Raw genomic sequence first — 17,494 nt, 5'->3', positions numbered from 1 at the left:
TACGTCGGCCTAAAGAGCTCAGATGCCGCTCTGTGAATCCTTTAGTGCAGGGACGACGAGCAAAGACGCTCAACATGTATTTTAGAATAAGAAACCAAATACTCTCATTTTAAAAGAATCAAAATAAACTACAACATACAGCAGCCACAAAATAAACTACTGGTTGTATTTCAAAAACACTGAAAATGACATTTTGAACAAGCTGCACTTCTGCACATCTGAAAAGCGCAGCGAGGCGTCACATGGGCCCCTGTGGACGGGCCCCGCACTACTGATTACAACATGCTCTGACTGTTCTTATTTCACATCGGCTGTTTTGTAAAGGGGTTGGCGACACCAGCGACACTTTAATAAACGTACCAACTGAATAATTAGATTCAAGTTCAAGTTTTAGAATTCATGAAGCTGCAGTTTTATTTTATATTTGGAGAAAAACGATTTAAATAATCAGATGGAGCTTTTAGAAACGTCCAACAGGCAGAGAGCAGCAGCTGAGCTTCAGCTCGTCCTTCCTTCACTCTGTTACAGAAATCAAACGCTGTGAATGAAACGCCGTTCTTTGGAGGTCGTCCATCATCATGCGGAGGGGCTCCTGGTTGTCGTGGTAACCAGGATGAAATGGCTTTCTATTGACTCGTTCGTGAGTAAATTAACCTTCCTTCAGGAGGAGGAGGAAACAATCTGTCCTCCTCCTCTTCTTCTCTCTCTGACTGATCTTAATTAGTGCTTGTCACCTGACCTGCTCTCCATGGAAACGGTCGCTGTCACTCGCCTTTCAGCCGTTCCCCCGGTGCAGCGCTCGCTCACATCCAGCTTCAGGAAACAAGCATCACATCCTCTGAAAGATCTTTATTCTGAAGGGAATGAAATGAAGAGGTTTATTTGCCTTAGAGCAGCTGTAAACAATCTAAAGAAAGTGTGGAACGTGTCTGGTTCTGGTTCTGGTTCTGGTGTCTGAGGTCCACTGACTGACAGGAACTGGACCAAACTCCGTCCCGACTGTAAAAGAAGAACCTGGAGGACAAACAGCTCGTCGTCTTCGCTGCCTGCTGGTGAAAAACACGTTTGAGAGCAGAGTTTGTTTTTCAGCTGAACTCCGGCTGAACTCGGCTGTCACCTCTTTAAATGAAGCTGTGATCAAACAGGAAGTGGTTCAGCGCTGCTCTCTAACGGCTGTCAGACGCAGAAACCCACGACTTCATTATCTGAATGTGACTTCCACCTGAACCCTCGCAGCTTTGACTCTTCACTCTCCGACCGGTTTAGATGGAAGACGAGGTTTAAACAGACTGAAGCTGATCTCAGATCAGAGCTCTAAGATCAACACCTGCAGGGAACTCCCCAAACACACGACCTTTGACCGCTGAGATTGACAAAACGTTTCCACCACATTACATCACTGCAATGTTTCCTGCTCACAGGTGGAGACTCACAGCTGGTGGTGAAGGAGGTGAGGGACACAGATTTTAATATTTAACTAAATCAACAATCAACAACATTCAATTTCAGATTTCAACCATCTTCGGTTCCCTGACAGCGTGCAGGACTCAGGACCTCGGCTTAAAAACTTCAGACCTTCTTCACTGGAGGAACAGAACATCCAGGCTGCGCAACAGCAAAATGTGACAAAAAAGAAAGGATATAAACGCTCCTCATGGTCTCTTTCAGTACTTTACATATTCAGACAGACGGCAGCGTTGCACAAAGAGCCTCAGTGCTCTAAATAGTGATACCAACGAAGAAGAAGAAGAGGATGTACAAAACTTAATTTGCCATTGCAGGTTTGATTAATGACACAGTGACCAGGAGTAAAAGTACCACAGTGTAGAAGTACAAGTTCAGGCAGGCATTCAAAGTTTAACTTACGACAAGTACAAAAGTATTTGCATCAAAGTATACAGAATAATATATTACTGGCTTATAAATAGTGCTGCATCACTTCAATGCTGCAGCTGGTGAAGGTGGAGCTCATGTTAAACACTTCATATTCTGCGGGATAGCTTGTTATTTTGTGTTACTAATGTGAATCTGCAAAGTTACTCAAGTTATGAGAGAAATGTAGAGAAGCTACGCAGACGATACAACTCTACCTATCCTTCCCGCCAGGCGATCCCACCGTCTCGGCGCGGATCGCGGACTGTCTATCAGACATATCTGCATGGATGAAGTCTCACCACCTTCAACTAAACCTCTCTAAGACTGAACTCTTGGTCATTCCAGCCAAGCAATCTATCCACCATAACATCAAACTACAAACTGGCTCCTCAACCATCACAACCAAGGTGGTGAGAAACTTCATGATTGATGATCCAGGCCATGGTTATCTCTCTGCCCTCCTAGCAGGTCTTCCAGCTTGTGCGGTGAAACCCCAACAAATGGTTCAGAACTCAGCAGCCCATCTGGTTTCTGCCCAGAAGGACTCATGTCACTCTATTACTCAGTGACCTCCACTGGCTCCCCGCGGCCTCCAGAATCAAATTCAATTTCCTGATGCTGCATTCAGAGTGACTACTGGGTCTGCACCATCTACCTAAACTCCATAATCCAAGCCTAAGTCGCTTTGGATAAAAGCGTCTGCAAGATGAGTAAATGAAAATGTAAGTAAAAAGTTTCCCTCTGAGATGTGCTGGAGTAGAAGTTCAATTCAAGTTATCACACTGAGCCAAATCCTGGAGCCGAGGAACAGAAGGGGCTGGACCAGGTCTCAGACCTCGAGGCAGAGCAGATGCAGTTCAATGATTTAATACGATGAAACAGGGAAACAGTCCAACAGCTAGAAGGCAATGTGCAAATCCAAAATCCAGGCAAGGGTCATAACAGGAAGCAGTCCAACAAACGAGTCCAGCAGGGTACGGGCAAGAATACAAAGTCCGGTAAACAGGCAGGGTCCAAGGGAGACGCTGGTACTCAAACAAAACCCTGGGGCGCTAACAGCAGGAGGGGGACAGGAAGTCCAAGTGTACGAGCTGGAACAGAGTGAGGGGAACAGACCAGTGAGGAGGAGATAACGAGGGACAGGTGGAACGAATCAGACGAGAGGAAGAGTTTACCAAAATAAGACAGGAAACACTTCCACGCCAAACCATGACAAGTAAAGCACAAGTACCTCACCAAATTTAGTAGTAAACTACTGGGTACTTCATTCTCTGATACGTCAGGTTCTTCATTTCAAGTTATTAGAGAATAAAATCTGCTTCCTGTTCATGATGTTTAACAAACTGGTGCTAACATGTTGCCAACTGTTTTATTGATCTGTTCGATCGGTTTCTGCTCCTCTGGCTGACTAAACGGTGCCGCTGCTCTCTGACACCGGAGGTCGACGAATAAAGACGCAGTCTGTCCATCAGGTTCATAAAACCGCGTTTGTCTGTTTTCGGAATGTCATTGTTGAGGAACCTCGAGCTTCAGTTCAGCTCCACAGAGAGAAAACATGTTATCATCTGATCTATAAATGCTGAAACTGTTATTTCATGAGTGTCTCAGCGTTTCTGACGTGCAACAGGAGGAACTTCAGGATGAATACTTGATACTGGCGGATTGATACGCTAAGAGTTTGGAGATACAAGCTTTTCTCCTGACAGCAGCAGGTTAGAAGATAAATGGCACAAAATTAAAGTTTCAAAGAAGCAGTTCAGGAAATAAACAACAATAAATCTCATTACAGGCGTTCTGATGAGAACCTGCTGCGGGCCTGTTTGTTTCTCTGCACTTTAATTTAGAGACAATTAACAACCAGAGCCATTAATATTCATGAGCTGTCGTCTCTATCCCCGCCCCCTTCAGAGCAGGCTCCCTGTCAATCATAAATGACAAAATGACAAGCGCTTATGTGATAAAACCTGATTTTTTACAAAGCACTAACTAAAGCACGGCACGTGTGTTCTGCTGCTCACTTTAACAGGTGGAGGTACTCAGATCCTTCACTGCAGTAAAAGTACTAATACCACCAAGTCCTGCAGTGAAAATGTCACTAACATAAAAGTATGTGAGAATAATCAGGAAAAACTTAAAGTATTAAAAGTGAAATTACTCGATTGATTAAAATGGACTAATCTGTATAATATAATAAAACATCAGATTTTATTCTCGTCTTGCGAGAACTGAAGCTGTCAGATACGTGTAGTGCAGTAAAAAGTACAGTATTCCCTCTGTTATGTGGTACAGTAGAAGCAGAAATACTCAAGTAAAGTACAAGTACCTCATGTCATAGACCAGTGTGATGTCATAGACCAGTGTGATGTCATAGAACAGTGTGATGTCATAGAACAGTGTGATGTCGTAGACCAGTGTGATGTCATAGAACAGTGTGATGTCATAGACCAGTGTGATGTCATAGAACAGTGTGATGTCGTAGACCAGTGTGATGTCATAGACCAGTGTGATGTCATAGAACAGTGTGATGTCGTAGACCAATGTGATGTCGTAGAACAGTGTGATGTCGTAGACCAATGTGATGGCGTAGAACAGTGTGATGGCGTAGACCAATGTGATGTCGTAGAACAGTGTGATGTCGTAGACCAATGTGATGGCGTAGAACAGTGTGATGGCGTAGACCAGTGTGATGGCGTAGAACAGTGTGATGGCGTAGAACCAGTGTGATGGTGTAGAACCAGTGTGATGTCATAGAACAGTGTGACGGTGTAGAACCAGTGTGATGGTGTAGAACCAGTGTGATGGTGTAGAACCAGTGTGATGTCATAGACCAGTGTGATGTCATAGACCAGTGTGATGGCGTAGAACCAGTGTGATGTCATAGACCAGTGTGATGTCATAGAACAGTGTGATGTCATAGAACAGTGTGATGTCATAGACCAGTGTGATGTTATAGACCAGTGTGATGTCATAGAACAGTGTGATGTCATAGAACAGTGTGATGGCGTAGAACCAGTGTGATGTCATAGACCAGTGTGATGTCATAGAACAGTGTGATGGTGTAGAACCAGTGTGATGTCGTAGACCAGTGTGATGTCGTAGACCAGTGTGATGTCGTAGACCAGTGTGATGTCGTAGAACAGTGTGATGTCGTAGACCAGTGTGATGTCGTAGAACAGTGTGATGTCGTAGAACAGTGTGATGGTGTAGAACCAGTGTGATGTCGTAGACCAGTGTGATGTCATAGACCAGTGTGATGTCGTAGACCAGTGTGATGTCGTAGACCAGTGTGATGTCGTAGACCAGTGTGATGGCGTAGAACAGTGTGATGTCGTAGACCAGTGTGATGTCGTAGAACAGTGTGATGTCGTAGAACAGTGTGATGTCGTAGACCAGTGTGATGTCGTAGACCAGTGTGATGTCGTAGACCAGTGTGATGTCGTAGACCAGTGTGATGGCGTAGAACAGTGTGATGGCGTAGACCAGTGTGATGGCGTAGAACAGTGTGATGGCGTAGAACCAGTGTGATGTCATAGACCAGTGTGATGTCGTAGACCAGTGTGATGTCGTAGACCAGTGTGATGTCGTAGAACAGTGTGATGGCGTAGAACAGTGTGATGTCGTAGAACAGTGTGATGGCGTAGAACCAGTGTGATGGTGTAGAACAGTGTGATGTCGTAGAACAGTGTGATGGTGTAGAACAGTGTGATGGCGTAGAACCAGTGTGATGTCATAGACCAGTGTGATGTCGTAGACCAGTGTGATGGTGTAGAACAGTGTGATGGCGTAGAACAGTGTGATGGCGTAGACCAGTGTGATGTCATAGACCAGTGTGATGTCGTAGACCAGTGTGATGGTGTAGAACAGTGTGATGGCGTAGAACCAGTGTGATGTCATAGACCAGTGTGATGTCGTAGACCAGTGTGATGGTGTAGAACAGTGTGATGGCGTAGAACAGTGTGATGGCGTAGAACAGTGTGATGTCGTAGACCAGTGTGATGGTGTAGAACAGTGTGATGTCGTAGACCAGTGTGATGGTGTAGAACAGTGTGATGGCGTAGACCAGTGTGATGGCGTAGACCAGTGTGATGGCGTAGAACAGTGTGATGTCCTTCAGCGTCGCAGCTCCGTCTGAATTTCTGTTAGAATGAAAGTAACAAAGTGATCGTTGAGCTCTGATGGTGAAAATCAGTCGAACACCAACACAGTCTCACCGTCTCGTCGTCGGTCACACCGACAGACAGCAGGTTGGCGGCCGTCTCCTGATGTTGGTAGACTGAAGACGCTCAACCATCACAGACCGAGTCGCTGAGGGAGAACCAAAGTTTATTTGTTTATAATCAAGAGACTAAAATCAATAAATAAATGTGGATCCATTCTCACCGTCTCTGCTGTCTGTTACTCCCCGTCATGACGATGACGATGTTCAGGTCTTCTTCATCATCCCTTAAATCACCAAACATGACGTTTAAAGGGCGACTAGACTGAAGCCAAACAGAGGCCAGCGTGTGAGCGAGTGTTGACCTGTGAAGGAGCAGCAGGTCGCCTCGTCCTCTCAGGGACTAAATGAAAGCTGATTGGATCCTGGCTCAGCAGCAGCAGCCCCGTCAGGTCCTCCCCTCAGAGGAGTCTCCTCTCTAACAACAGCTGAGTTCCTTTTAATAAACCACATCGAGGCCGTTAATGAATGAGTTGAGTCTAAATCTGAAATAAGATCTGTTACTAACAATAAAGACGTGATTAATCTACAGCCGGGAGACAGAAACAAGTCAGGGATCGTGGAAAGAACCAAAGCGGCAGCTCGTCTCCGTGACAACGATCGGGAATGTCTCTGTAATAAACGTCCGCAGCTCAGTGGAGTCTGGACAGGAAATGGTTCTCTCTATCAGACTGAAGACAGGAAGAACCCTCCATGTTCGCTGATGCAGCAGCGAGATCAGAGCAGTGCATCATGGGAGCGTTATTAAACTTCTGAGACGTGAGCTGCAGGTCCGATCAGACTCAACAGGTCAGAGTTTGGGAACAGAATCCACCGTTAATCCAGATCATAACGACCCCCAACAGGTCCAGGCTCCGCCCACCCACACGTTACCCTGATTACCCAGAATCCTCCTGTGCCTCCTCCTCTCATTACGTGAACACGTGAAGCCGTCTGCTGATGTCAGATCAGTTCTACAGGACTCACCTGCAGAGCGACAGGCCGTCACTTCGCCCTGTAGCTCGTCTGTCAGGATCAGCCTCCTCTGCCTGACTTCTTCACTGAAAACTGACTCGACGGCCCACAGAGAGGAGTCCACAGGTGAGGCCCTGCTGGGGGCGGAGCCTGAAGTCAGTTCAGCCTGACTCCTCACCTTCCCTCAGGTACTAGTGGAGACTCTGAGCTCATCTCAGTCCAGCGGGCAGCCTGAACACTTTGGTCCAGATCCAGACCTTCTGGGTCTCCATCGTGAAACTGGAACAATCTGTGATCTGGAGAATAAAGTCAATGAGTTCCAAATATTTAGAGGAAGAAACCAACAATGTGCAACTTTAACTTTACCAGGACAAAATGTTTCCTGAGCCGACTGAAAATGTCTGAAAGTTCTTCTGGGAAAAATAGTGAAAACATTTATCGCAGTATTTCCTCATTTAAAAAACTTGTGTTTCACAATAAAAGCATGAAAATGAATAAAATCTCTTTAAAGCAGTGAGACTCACAGCGCTGCAGCGCCCCCCGCAGGACGCTGATGGAGGTTTGACTCTCTGCCACCTTCTAAATACTTCAACAGGAGTATTTAGTCCACATATAAAGTTTTTCTGTTTAAATAAAATTAGTGACCAGTTCAATGATCAGATCACATTTAAACACAGATACCAACTTTATTTAACACCTTCAGTGCAAAAACAGAGCAGCTCTCTGACTCTGTGTCTCTCGTTCTCTGTCTGACTTTAAAACAGCCATAAAGTGTATTTCCATAATAAGGATGTGTGTCGGAGTCTCTGCCAGAGAAAAGTACAAATCAGTTCAATCATAAGAAGTAATGCAGATATGTGAAACGCTCTCTGAAGCTTGTACACAGCGGCCATGACAATATGCAAATACTAGACATGTATTAGAAGTACTAATAACACGCTGTCTAGATTAATACAACAAATAAATAATTAAAGAAATATTCACAGTATGAGTTCTAAAACCCTGAGAGCTAAAGTGTTTCAAGTTATTCGCTCCATCAGTCTAGATTTGGTTAAATCCAATAAATAAAGACATTTGTCACCTGGAAACAGTCTCGTTCCTCTCAGAGCCTCGACCACGAGCTGCTGACCAGCAGACAGCAGCAGACGGCCTGAGTCAGAGAGCAGAACCTGGCGGAGCTGCTGGAGACCAAACCCAGAGAGAAGACTGGACTCAACATGAAGCAGCGTGTTGCTCTGCAGCAGCTGGAGGAGAAGAGCTGCTGTCTGATGTTCGATACCTTAAGGAGGAAGAACAGGAGCTTTAAGGTTCCTGCAGGAGAATTGTTACCAGCGGTGGGGGGGATTCATTATTATTATTATTATTATTATTAATTGTTTATTTTTAAAAGTTTTCCTTGTTCAGTTTGGGTCCCCTTTGCACCCCAACAGCCTTTCAATTCAATTAAATTCAAATTAGCTTTATTGGCATGAATGTGTAACAACAATAAAGCATCATACAAACTACATAGGAACAATCAACCCCATACATTTCATTAAACAAGTAATCAAAGCGTGTGTGTGTGTTAAAAAATAAAAATATATTACATATTAAAATAAAATAAATAAATAAAACAGTGTGTGTGTGTGTTAAAAAATAAAAATATATTACAAATTAAAATAAAATAAATAAATAAAACAGTAAGCATGTGTGTGGGTGAAAAAATATATTAAACATTAAAATAAATAGATAATACCGTAAATGTGTGTGTGGGTGTATTAGACAAAAAAAAAATTATTGATTAAAAAATAATAATAATATTTTTTAAAAGAAGTCAATATCAAATGTAAAAACAAAACAATTACTAAAATATCAATCAATGAATATAATAATAATTTGATTAATTATTTATTCATCCAGCAGTCGTCCTTCTTTCGGACCATACAGGACTTAGATCATGCGCACACATCATGAAGTTCATCTGACCATCAATAAATAAAGTAAAACATAAAAAGTCCCTGCAGGTTGTTAGAGTCTCTGTGGTTCTGAGTTTCTGACACTAGATGGAGCCGTTTGTTCAGACGTGTTTGTCTCCTCTCGTCCTTTACTTCAGTTTGTTCAGCTCTCAGACTGAGCTGCTTCCTTATCAACTCCTCCTGCTGTTGCTGCCTTTAAATCTCCTTCCTTCATCTCCTCTTCCTGTGAAACTGATAAGAAAACATTTCAAACTGCAGCTCGCTGTTTAGTCTAAAGCTCTGAAAGTTTCGTCCTTCTGAGTTGTAACGTAAAGAACGGGTTCATCTGTGCAGCCAGGCTGAAACTCAGACTGCTTTGTGATCGATTTCAGATTCTCACATCTCGTCTCTCAGATCTGCCTCCTGCACAGCAGCTGCTCTGACATCTGGACGAGCTGGAAGTCACAAAGTACTGCACTACAGTACTGCACTACAGTACTGCACTAAAGTACTGCACTACAGTACTGCACTACAGTACTGCACTAAAGTACTGCACTACAGTACTGCACTAAAGTACTGCACTACAGTACTGCACTACAGTACTAAAGTACTGCACTACAGTACTGCACTACAGTGCTAAAGTACTGCACTACAGTACTGCACTACAGTGCTAAAGTACTGCACTACAGTACTGCACTACAGTACTGCACTAAAGTACTGCACTACAGTACTGCACTACAGTACTGCACTAAAGTACTGCACTACAGTACTGCACTAAAGTACTGCACTACAGTACTGCACTACAGTACTAAAGTACTGCACTACAGTACTGCACTACAGTGCTAAAGTACTGCACTACAGTACTGCACTACAGTGCTAAAGTACTGCACTACAGTACTGCACTACAGTACTGCACTAAAGTACTGCACTACAGTACTGCACTACAGTACTGCACTAAAGTACTGCACTACAGTACTGCACTAAAGTACTGCACTACAGTACTGCACTACAGTACTAAAGTACTGCACTACAGTACTGCACTACAGTGCTAAAGTACTGCACTACAGTACTGCACTACAGTGCTAAAGTACTGCACTACAGTACTGCACTACAGTACTGCACTAAAGTACTGCACTACAGTACTGCACTACAGTACTGCACTAAAGTACTGCACTACAGTACTGCACTAAAGTACTGCACTACAGTACTGCACTACAGTACTAAAGTACTGCACTACAGTACTGCACTACAGTGCTAAAGTACTGCACTACAGTACTGCACTACAGTGCTAAAGTACTGCACTACAGTACTGCACTACAGTACTGCACTAAAGTACTGCACTACAGTACTGCACTACAGTACTGCACTACAGTACTGCACTACAGTACTAAAGTACTGCACTACAGTACTGCACTACAGTACTAAAGTACTGCACTATAGTACTAAAGTACTGCACTACAGTACTGCACTACAGTACTGCACTACAGTGCTAAAGTACTGCACTACAGTACTACAGTACTGGTTCTTTACTTGATGATTATCTTTAGGTTCAGACTGCAGCTGCTGATTTTCATCATTGATCAGTCAGCTGATTGTTTCCTCCACTAAATGATTATTCTGACAGATGTCGTCTCGGTTGCTCCTTCACATGTTTGTTCTGTCAGTTTAAACCTCAGAATGATTCAAACACATTCAAATAATAAAAAGGAAAAACAGAAAATCTTCACATTAAATGTTTTTACATTAAATGACTTCAAAGATTATTAAATTAGTTTCCAGTTAAATTTCTGCCAGCATCTAAAGTACCAGCTGAACTTTATAAACTGCCGGAGTTTCATTTAGATCCAAACATCAGATTTTAGAAACTCTTTATGTGTAAAAATCTGACTGAAGCAGAAGGAGAAAATACTCAGGCAAAGTACAAGTACCTGTAATTAATAAGTACAGTATTTGAGTAAACGCACCTCTGATTCTGCTGCATTTTACAAAGACCAAACTAATCAATTCAAAAACACAAGAATCACTGAAAATATTAATCAGAACTCCAATAATCAGATTCTTGGATCAAAACATCTGATGTCGCCAACAAAACTGTTTTTTCTGAGCTGGTGGAAAATAACTCAGTACATTTAGGGTGGATTTCCCTAAAGTGGGACGCTTAAGGTCTGGTGTTTGGAGGTCCCCCATAAATACAGGAATACCAGTAAAAGTACTGGTTAGCCAAAGCTGTGGTGAATGTCACATGAGGGTGGAGCAATCATCAAACAGGAGGAGGCACCTGGTGGAAAGACCAGTGACATATTGACATATTTCAGTGTTTAGGTATTAGAATGCTGTACGACATGTTTAACATGGGAAATTCTTCGGGGGATGTGTGTGTGGAGGGAGTAGAAAAAACAGCTCTTAATTTAAAAAACAATAAAACCAATACACTTAATTTTATGCATCTAATGATTCATTCATTTAAATGTATTTCAAATGGCAAAGCAGAGAAAGACACGGAGAGATTTTCAGACGCAGAGTGAGAAACAGAAGGCAGGATAAAAACCTTTGTGTTTGTGTTTGTTGTGAAGTAAAATAAATTAGAGTCAGAAATTCTGATGGTGCTTTTAACTCTTTTCATAACACAGGCTGGTGTCAAAACGATCATATGATATTTACATATTATTAGTTGATGTTCAGTCATTAATGTTTCATTCATCCATAATCAAGCCAGTTACTAACTTAAGTTTTAATATTTTACATGAATAAAGGTTATTATATTAGGAAGTGTCTGTGTCTGTCATTTCCTTTAGGAAAGTGTTATCTGTATGTTGTCTTTTGATTTCTTTAGGACACATCCTGAGGATTTTAAAATGGTGCTGGGTGTTTAATATAATTAATATATTCACATCGCAATATGCCACAGAAGTCTGAAAAAGCAAAAAAATGTCCCACATCAGGGCAATTCACACTCAAATACTGTCACAAAGTACAATTCTGAGGTAGCCCTTGTGTACTTTACTGCTTTGTACTTCTACTCCACTACATGCATCTGAGTACTTGAGTTACAGATTGAGATTATTGATGCAATCAGCTGATAAATGATATTACATATTAAACTGAGCTGACACCAATAATCAATAATCAATCATTATAATCCTTTAATATATGATTATTCTCAGTGGGCCGTTTGCTTTCAGCACTTTAAATAGATTTTGAATGCAGTACTTTTACTTGTCTTGAGTGTTTAAACACTGTGGTATTACTACTTTCACTGTAGTAATATATGTGAGTACTGCAGTAGAACCTGCGGTAAAAGAACGCATTGTTTTCCCGACGGGTTCTGCAGCAGCAGGAACCCTTCGAGGTTCTGCAGAGGCTCGTGGTTCCTCAGAGTCGGAGGGGCGTCAGCTCCGGAACACAGAGTCCAGTGTGGAGCTCCGAGCCCGCGGTCACTGCGCGCCTTTGTGTCCGCGGAGAAGCTCCGGGCTCTGCAGCAAACCTCCCCTGACAGCAGGAGGGGAAGCCCCGCTTCATCGGCCGCCGCGCCCCGGTGAAGCGGCGGAGGATGGGGGATCCGGAAGGGACGTTTATCGACCAGGACGCGGATCAGGTCTGTGTGTGAAGAGGAAGAAGGGAAACTTGGAGCAACAGAGGGAATAAAGGGGAAGAGGAGGAGTGAGAGGGGCGTTCACTGTGGCGAGGAGAGAAAGAAGTCTGGATCTCCAGACGCATAATTGTCTCTGACCGGGATCGATCTGATCCGCAGCACATCCGGAACAAATGGAGGCCAGTGAGGGCGAGGAGGGGTCCGCCGGGGCTCTTTGTTCACACCTCGGCTCCGGGGCCGCGGAAACGTCGCAGCAGATCAGCGCAGAAAACTGCTACGAGCTCCTGACAAAAGCCAAGAGCGGCGGATCGCAGCGCGAGAGGGACCGGGTCTACCGGTACATGAGCGACAACTACCTGCAGGTGCTGCGGAGCCCCGGGGTGTACGGCCGGCTGACCGCGGGGGAGCGGGAGCACATCCTGGCCCGGAGGATGGAGGGGAGGAAGGTGCTGGCGGTGGCCGAGACCAGCGAGGTGTGTGACCGCGGGGGGAGCCGGGAGAACAGCCGGCCGCAGAGCCCGCTGCTGGCCGCCCCGGAGGACTCCAACCACCGGCGGGTGTTCTGCCTCCACCCGGAGCGGCAGCAGTGGGAGGTGCTGACCGGCCTGCCGGAGGAGGTCCCGGCCAAAGGCTCGGGGATGTGCACCATGTACAACTACCTGTTCGTGGCGGGGGGGATCCGGGCGCACGGGGACGGCCGCTCCAAAGCGTCGGACCGGGTCTTCTGCTACAACCCGCTGACCGGCCTGTGGAGCCAGATCCGCCCGCTGACCCAGCCCCGCTGCCAGCTCAGGCTGGTCTCCATGGACGGCTACCTGTACGCCATCGGAGGGGAGTGTCTGTTCACGGTGGAGCGCTACGACCCGCGCGCGGACAGGTGGAGTCCGGTGGCCCCGCTGCCCAAAGGCTCCTTCGCGGTGGCGCACGAGGCGACCTCCTGCGGCGGGGAGCTGTTCGTGTCCGGGGGCTCGCTCTTCTACCGCCTGCTGCGGTACGACTCCCGCCGGGACGAGTGGGAGGAGTGTCCGTTCAACGAGAGCCGGCGGCGCTCCACGGACATGGTGGCGCACCGGAGCCTCGTGTACCGCTTCGACGTGGACCGGGAGCGCGCGGGGGTCAGCGTGTACAAGTACAACACGGTGGTGAAGGTGTGGCACGGCGGCACCTCCTTCCCGCTCCACAACCCGCTGCCGTTCCGGTGCGCGGTGCTCGGGGACCAGATCTACTGCGTCAACCGGAGCCAGACGCTGCGGTTCGAGGTGCGGGAAGAGCGGGAGGGCTTCCTGCCGGATGTGCTGCCCTCCCCCGCAGAGGCCAGAGGAACCCTGGTGCCCTTCGTCCTCTCTCTGAACAAATGATCTGCCCCGGGATAAACCCCCTTTGGTCCAGAACCCGGACTAAAGACTAAGACCAGTAACCCGCCTTCCCGCCGCGCTGCCTTCCGGTCTGACTTTCACCAAAACCTCCTTTAATGAAAACATGAGATTAAAGATCTGGACCCCAGAGGTCCGGATCCGGCTGCTCTGGACGGAAGTGAATGTTTGAGAACCTTGATGCAGTTTTTGATCCAGGGGATTCGGGTGGGCGGGGCTTAAACAATTCCTGAAAGCTGACACACAGTGTACACTTAAACCCCGCCCACCCGACCTTCTGAAAACAGGTAAAACAAACCTGAACCTGAATCTTTTCCCCACCTGGTCCAGGTACTCTTGGCCCCGCCCCCTTTATCACAGAAATGGGAGGAGCAAAACAACGTGACGTGATGATTTTAAACCCAGATGTTAAAGTTAAATCTGGGTCCTGATTGGTTTATTGTGAATTCATGATGTGTTTCACAAAACTGTTACTCTGACAGGACAGAGACAGACTGTTCAAACATAAACCTTCTTCTTCAGACTCAAACCAGCAACCCGTCGGTCCGTCCCTCACTCTGTCCCACTTCCTGTCTGTGGCTCCCAGCCGATTGGCTCCTGCTGACGTTTAACCTTTAGTCCTTAAAAACTTCTGGGCTTCTTATTTAGAAGTTACTGTGTACTAGTGATAATAATAATAATGCAGTACTTGTATCATAGAAACTCAAAGCGCTTCAGGGTGACGCACGGTTACCCCTAACTAACCAATAATTGTGCTGCTAGTAAATAAATACTAAGAATCAGACTCACTGTTACCAATAAAACAGGAATAGTTAGTAACCGTTAAACAGCCTTTGAACAGCGCAGAGGAAGTTCGTGTTTAAATTAGAGCTCAAGTTAAAGTTCAGCAGGTACCCGAGGCTTCTTCCATTTAAAACATCTGATGTGAAGATTTGAGTATTTTAATGTGTCTGAATCATTCTGAGGTTTAAACTGACAGAAACTCAGCTGCAGTCTGAACAGTTCAGCCTCAACAAACAGCAGGAAAATCCAGATTTACACGAAATCATTAATAAAAATGATCTAAATATCATAATAAAACAGTCAGAGGTCGATTTCCTGATTACACTCACATACTTTTAGTAACATCCCCACGGCAGGACTTTTACTTGGAACAGAGTACTTGTACAGTGAGGTGTTAGTACTTTTACTTAAGTAAAGTATCCGAGTACTTCGTCCAGGCCTGGTTAGTGACACATGAACCAAAGTGGGTCTGACTGGATTCTGGCACCAAACTGAGCCGCAGAGTCTGGAGCTGGTTTCAGTCTGAACATGAAGGTTTAACACTGAGTCTGATGTGACCACAGCTCACACAGGACCAGGGTCCGGACCAGAATCTAGACCTCGGGTCACACGGTGTCTAACTGACCAATGAGAACGCAGCATGATGCATGCAGCCGTCATGGTAACCAGGTTCTGTCTGAACAACTGGACCTTTGTCGCAGCAGAGAGATGCATGCTGGGAACTCCGGGAGTGTTTCTGAATGTGGTATACAAATATTCAGATCATGTACTCATGTAGCAATACTACAATGCAAGTATTATCTGCCTAATGTACTTCATCAAATAAAAGTACTCATTTGCAGTAAAACAGCTGTCAGAGCTTTATTTTAATTATTATTATATATATTATTATATATTATATATATTATTATATATATTATATATATTATTATATACATTATACTTGATGCATAAACATGTTGTAGCTGCTTTATTTATGATATAAATATAAATATTAATCTATGTCAGAGCATCAGATTTAAAAGGAGTTTTAAATTTATTTAAAACTTTTAATAAAAGTTTAAAAGTTTTAATATTTGGACCTGGACGTTAATGTCGCACCAGAAAACATTGTGATATCTGAAGATTAATTTGTACTTTTACATTAAAAAGCTGAAATATTCCAATTTGATAGAAAAATCTAACACTTTCAGATAAAGTCATAATTTCATGAAAATGTAGTTTTTCCAGTTTTATTTTAAAAAGACTTTGAGATACAGTTTTTAATATTAAAAGCCTTATAAAGAGGAAAACTGTACTGCATGTGTACATATGATGTACCAGTATAACTTCACTGGAGTCGCAGGATGAGGTTTTTATTAATAATCCATGCAGCTGCAGCACCGAACAGTCCACAGAGTTTAAACAGAACCGGTCCTGTTGCCAGCGGAGACGCTGAGCAGCCTGCTGATGATGATCGCACCGAGAGGTCCCTGAACACATCACACACACGCGCACACACACACACAGCCTTGTGGGGACCTCTCAGTGACTAAATGAACTCTAACCCAAACCTGGACCTGATTCTGACCTGGACCCAGACACGAGTCCCCACCAGGACATAAGAACATGAAACAGACACAGCAGGTCCAGCTGAGTCCATCTGTTCAGTCTGAAGGTCAAACTGAGCCGCCTCCCTGCAGCAGCTTCATCATCATCATCATCATCATCATCATCGTCGTTGTCTGTGGAGAGGACAGCTGCTCTATTTCTGTCTGACGGCTGAAACGTCTTTGTGTCGTTCTGTCATTTAAAGGAAGGACGCATCTGATGACGGTGACGTGACCTGAGTCCACTTCCTGCGCTGGAGCCAGAACCTGCAGATGGATTATGGTTTACAGACGTCTCCACTTCTGATTCGCTCATTTCTGAAATAATTATCAGATGATAAACTAACCTGTTCCACACCTGAACGCTGACAGCAGGTCTCAGAGTGTGAGGCGGCGGCTCTGGGCTGATGGAAGCAGCGGCTTCAAGACACGTCTTCCATCTGATGCAGCTGAAAACATTAATATCTAGAATGTTTTGTTATTTATATTTTACAGGGGCTGAAGTAACCAGAGGAAACCTCACGTCTCTGAGAAACTGTTTCTACTTGTCAGCTGATTTATTCCCTCAGTAAACACTTTCCTGATGAGTTTATGGTCTCAGTCTCTAGTTTCAAGTCTTCTTCAACACAGCATGATGTTCATTTAGTAAATTATGGTCCCATTTAGAGGAACAGAGACCAGGAAGCAGGGGAGGCTTTAGGGCAAAATCAGATTTGGGTCACACTGACCTGCAGGCTGAACGTACAGATGCACATAGCTGAGCTAGCTGGCCAGCTCCACACTGAGCCACGCTGTCTCGTCCAAATGTGGTCACGTCCGGTGCTAAAAACTCAACATGGCGGTCCACAAACCAACGGGTGACGTCACCATGGCTACGCCCACCTCTTCCACGCAGGATTAAACCAGAGTCTCAGACTGTGAGGAGATTTTTAAACGCTGATGAGCCGGCAGTTTCTCTGCTGCTCTGAAGTAAACCTCATCCTGGTTAAAGCCGCTCTGATCCTGCAGACGTGTGGTTTGATTCTGCAGGAAACAGGATCTCAACGTGAGGACAGAGACAGAGACAGAGACACAGAGACAGAGCCAGAGGACAGAGACTGGGACACACACGGAGCCAGAGGCAGGGACAGAGACACACACACAGAGACTGGGACAGAGACAGAGGCTGGGACAGAGAC

General features: G+C 45.0%; 2 protein-coding genes and 1 long non-coding RNA gene across 3 annotated transcripts; 1 reads left to right on the top strand and 2 right to left on the bottom strand.

The window, feature by feature from the left end:
• Nucleotides 1-2,266: 2,266 nt before the first annotated feature.
• On the bottom strand, nt 2,267-6,605 carry LOC123977345. Its single transcript, XM_046059969.1, has 2 exons — nt 3,681-6,605; nt 2,267-3,574 (listed from the first exon to the last, which is right to left on the bottom strand). Exon 1 carries the CDS (start codon nt 5,767-5,769, stop codon nt 4,714-4,716), a length of 1,056 nt encoding a protein of 351 aa, XP_045915925.1. The 5' UTR covers nt 5,770-6,605; the 3' UTR covers nt 2,267-3,574; nt 3,681-4,713.
• Nucleotides 6,606-12,407: 5,802 nt separating this feature from the next.
• On the top strand, nt 12,408-15,574 carry LOC123977341 (kelch repeat and BTB domain-containing protein 11-like). The gene has a single exon (XM_046059953.1). It carries the CDS (start codon nt 12,745-12,747, stop codon nt 13,927-13,929), a length of 1,185 nt encoding a protein of 394 aa, XP_045915909.1. The 5' UTR covers nt 12,408-12,744; the 3' UTR covers nt 13,930-15,574.
• Nucleotides 15,575-15,945: 371 nt separating this feature from the next.
• Nucleotides 15,946-17,131, bottom strand: LOC123977364. Its single transcript, XR_006826640.1, has 3 exons — nt 17,045-17,131; nt 16,664-16,765; nt 15,946-16,583 (listed from the first exon to the last, which is right to left on the bottom strand). It is a non-coding gene; the product is annotated as an uncharacterized LOC123977364 (long non-coding RNA).
• Nucleotides 17,132-17,494: the final 363 nt, after the last annotated feature.

The sequence above is a fragment of the Micropterus dolomieu genome, linkage group LG10 (assembly GCF_021292245.1).
Source record: "Micropterus dolomieu isolate WLL.071019.BEF.003 ecotype Adirondacks linkage group LG10, ASM2129224v1, whole genome shotgun sequence".
Lineage (NCBI taxonomy): Eukaryota > Metazoa > Chordata > Actinopteri > Centrarchiformes > Centrarchidae > Micropterus > Micropterus dolomieu.
This window is presented reverse-complemented; position numbering and strand designations above follow the sequence as displayed.

Coding starts and splice junctions, on each gene's coding strand:
- LOC123977341 (XM_046059953.1), top strand. CDS start 12,745: ATGGAGGCCAGTGAGGGCGAGGAGGGGTCCGCCGGGGCTCTTTGTTCA.
- LOC123977345 (XM_046059969.1), bottom strand. CDS start 5,769: ATGACATCACACTGGTTCTACGCCATCACACTGTTCTACACCATCACA.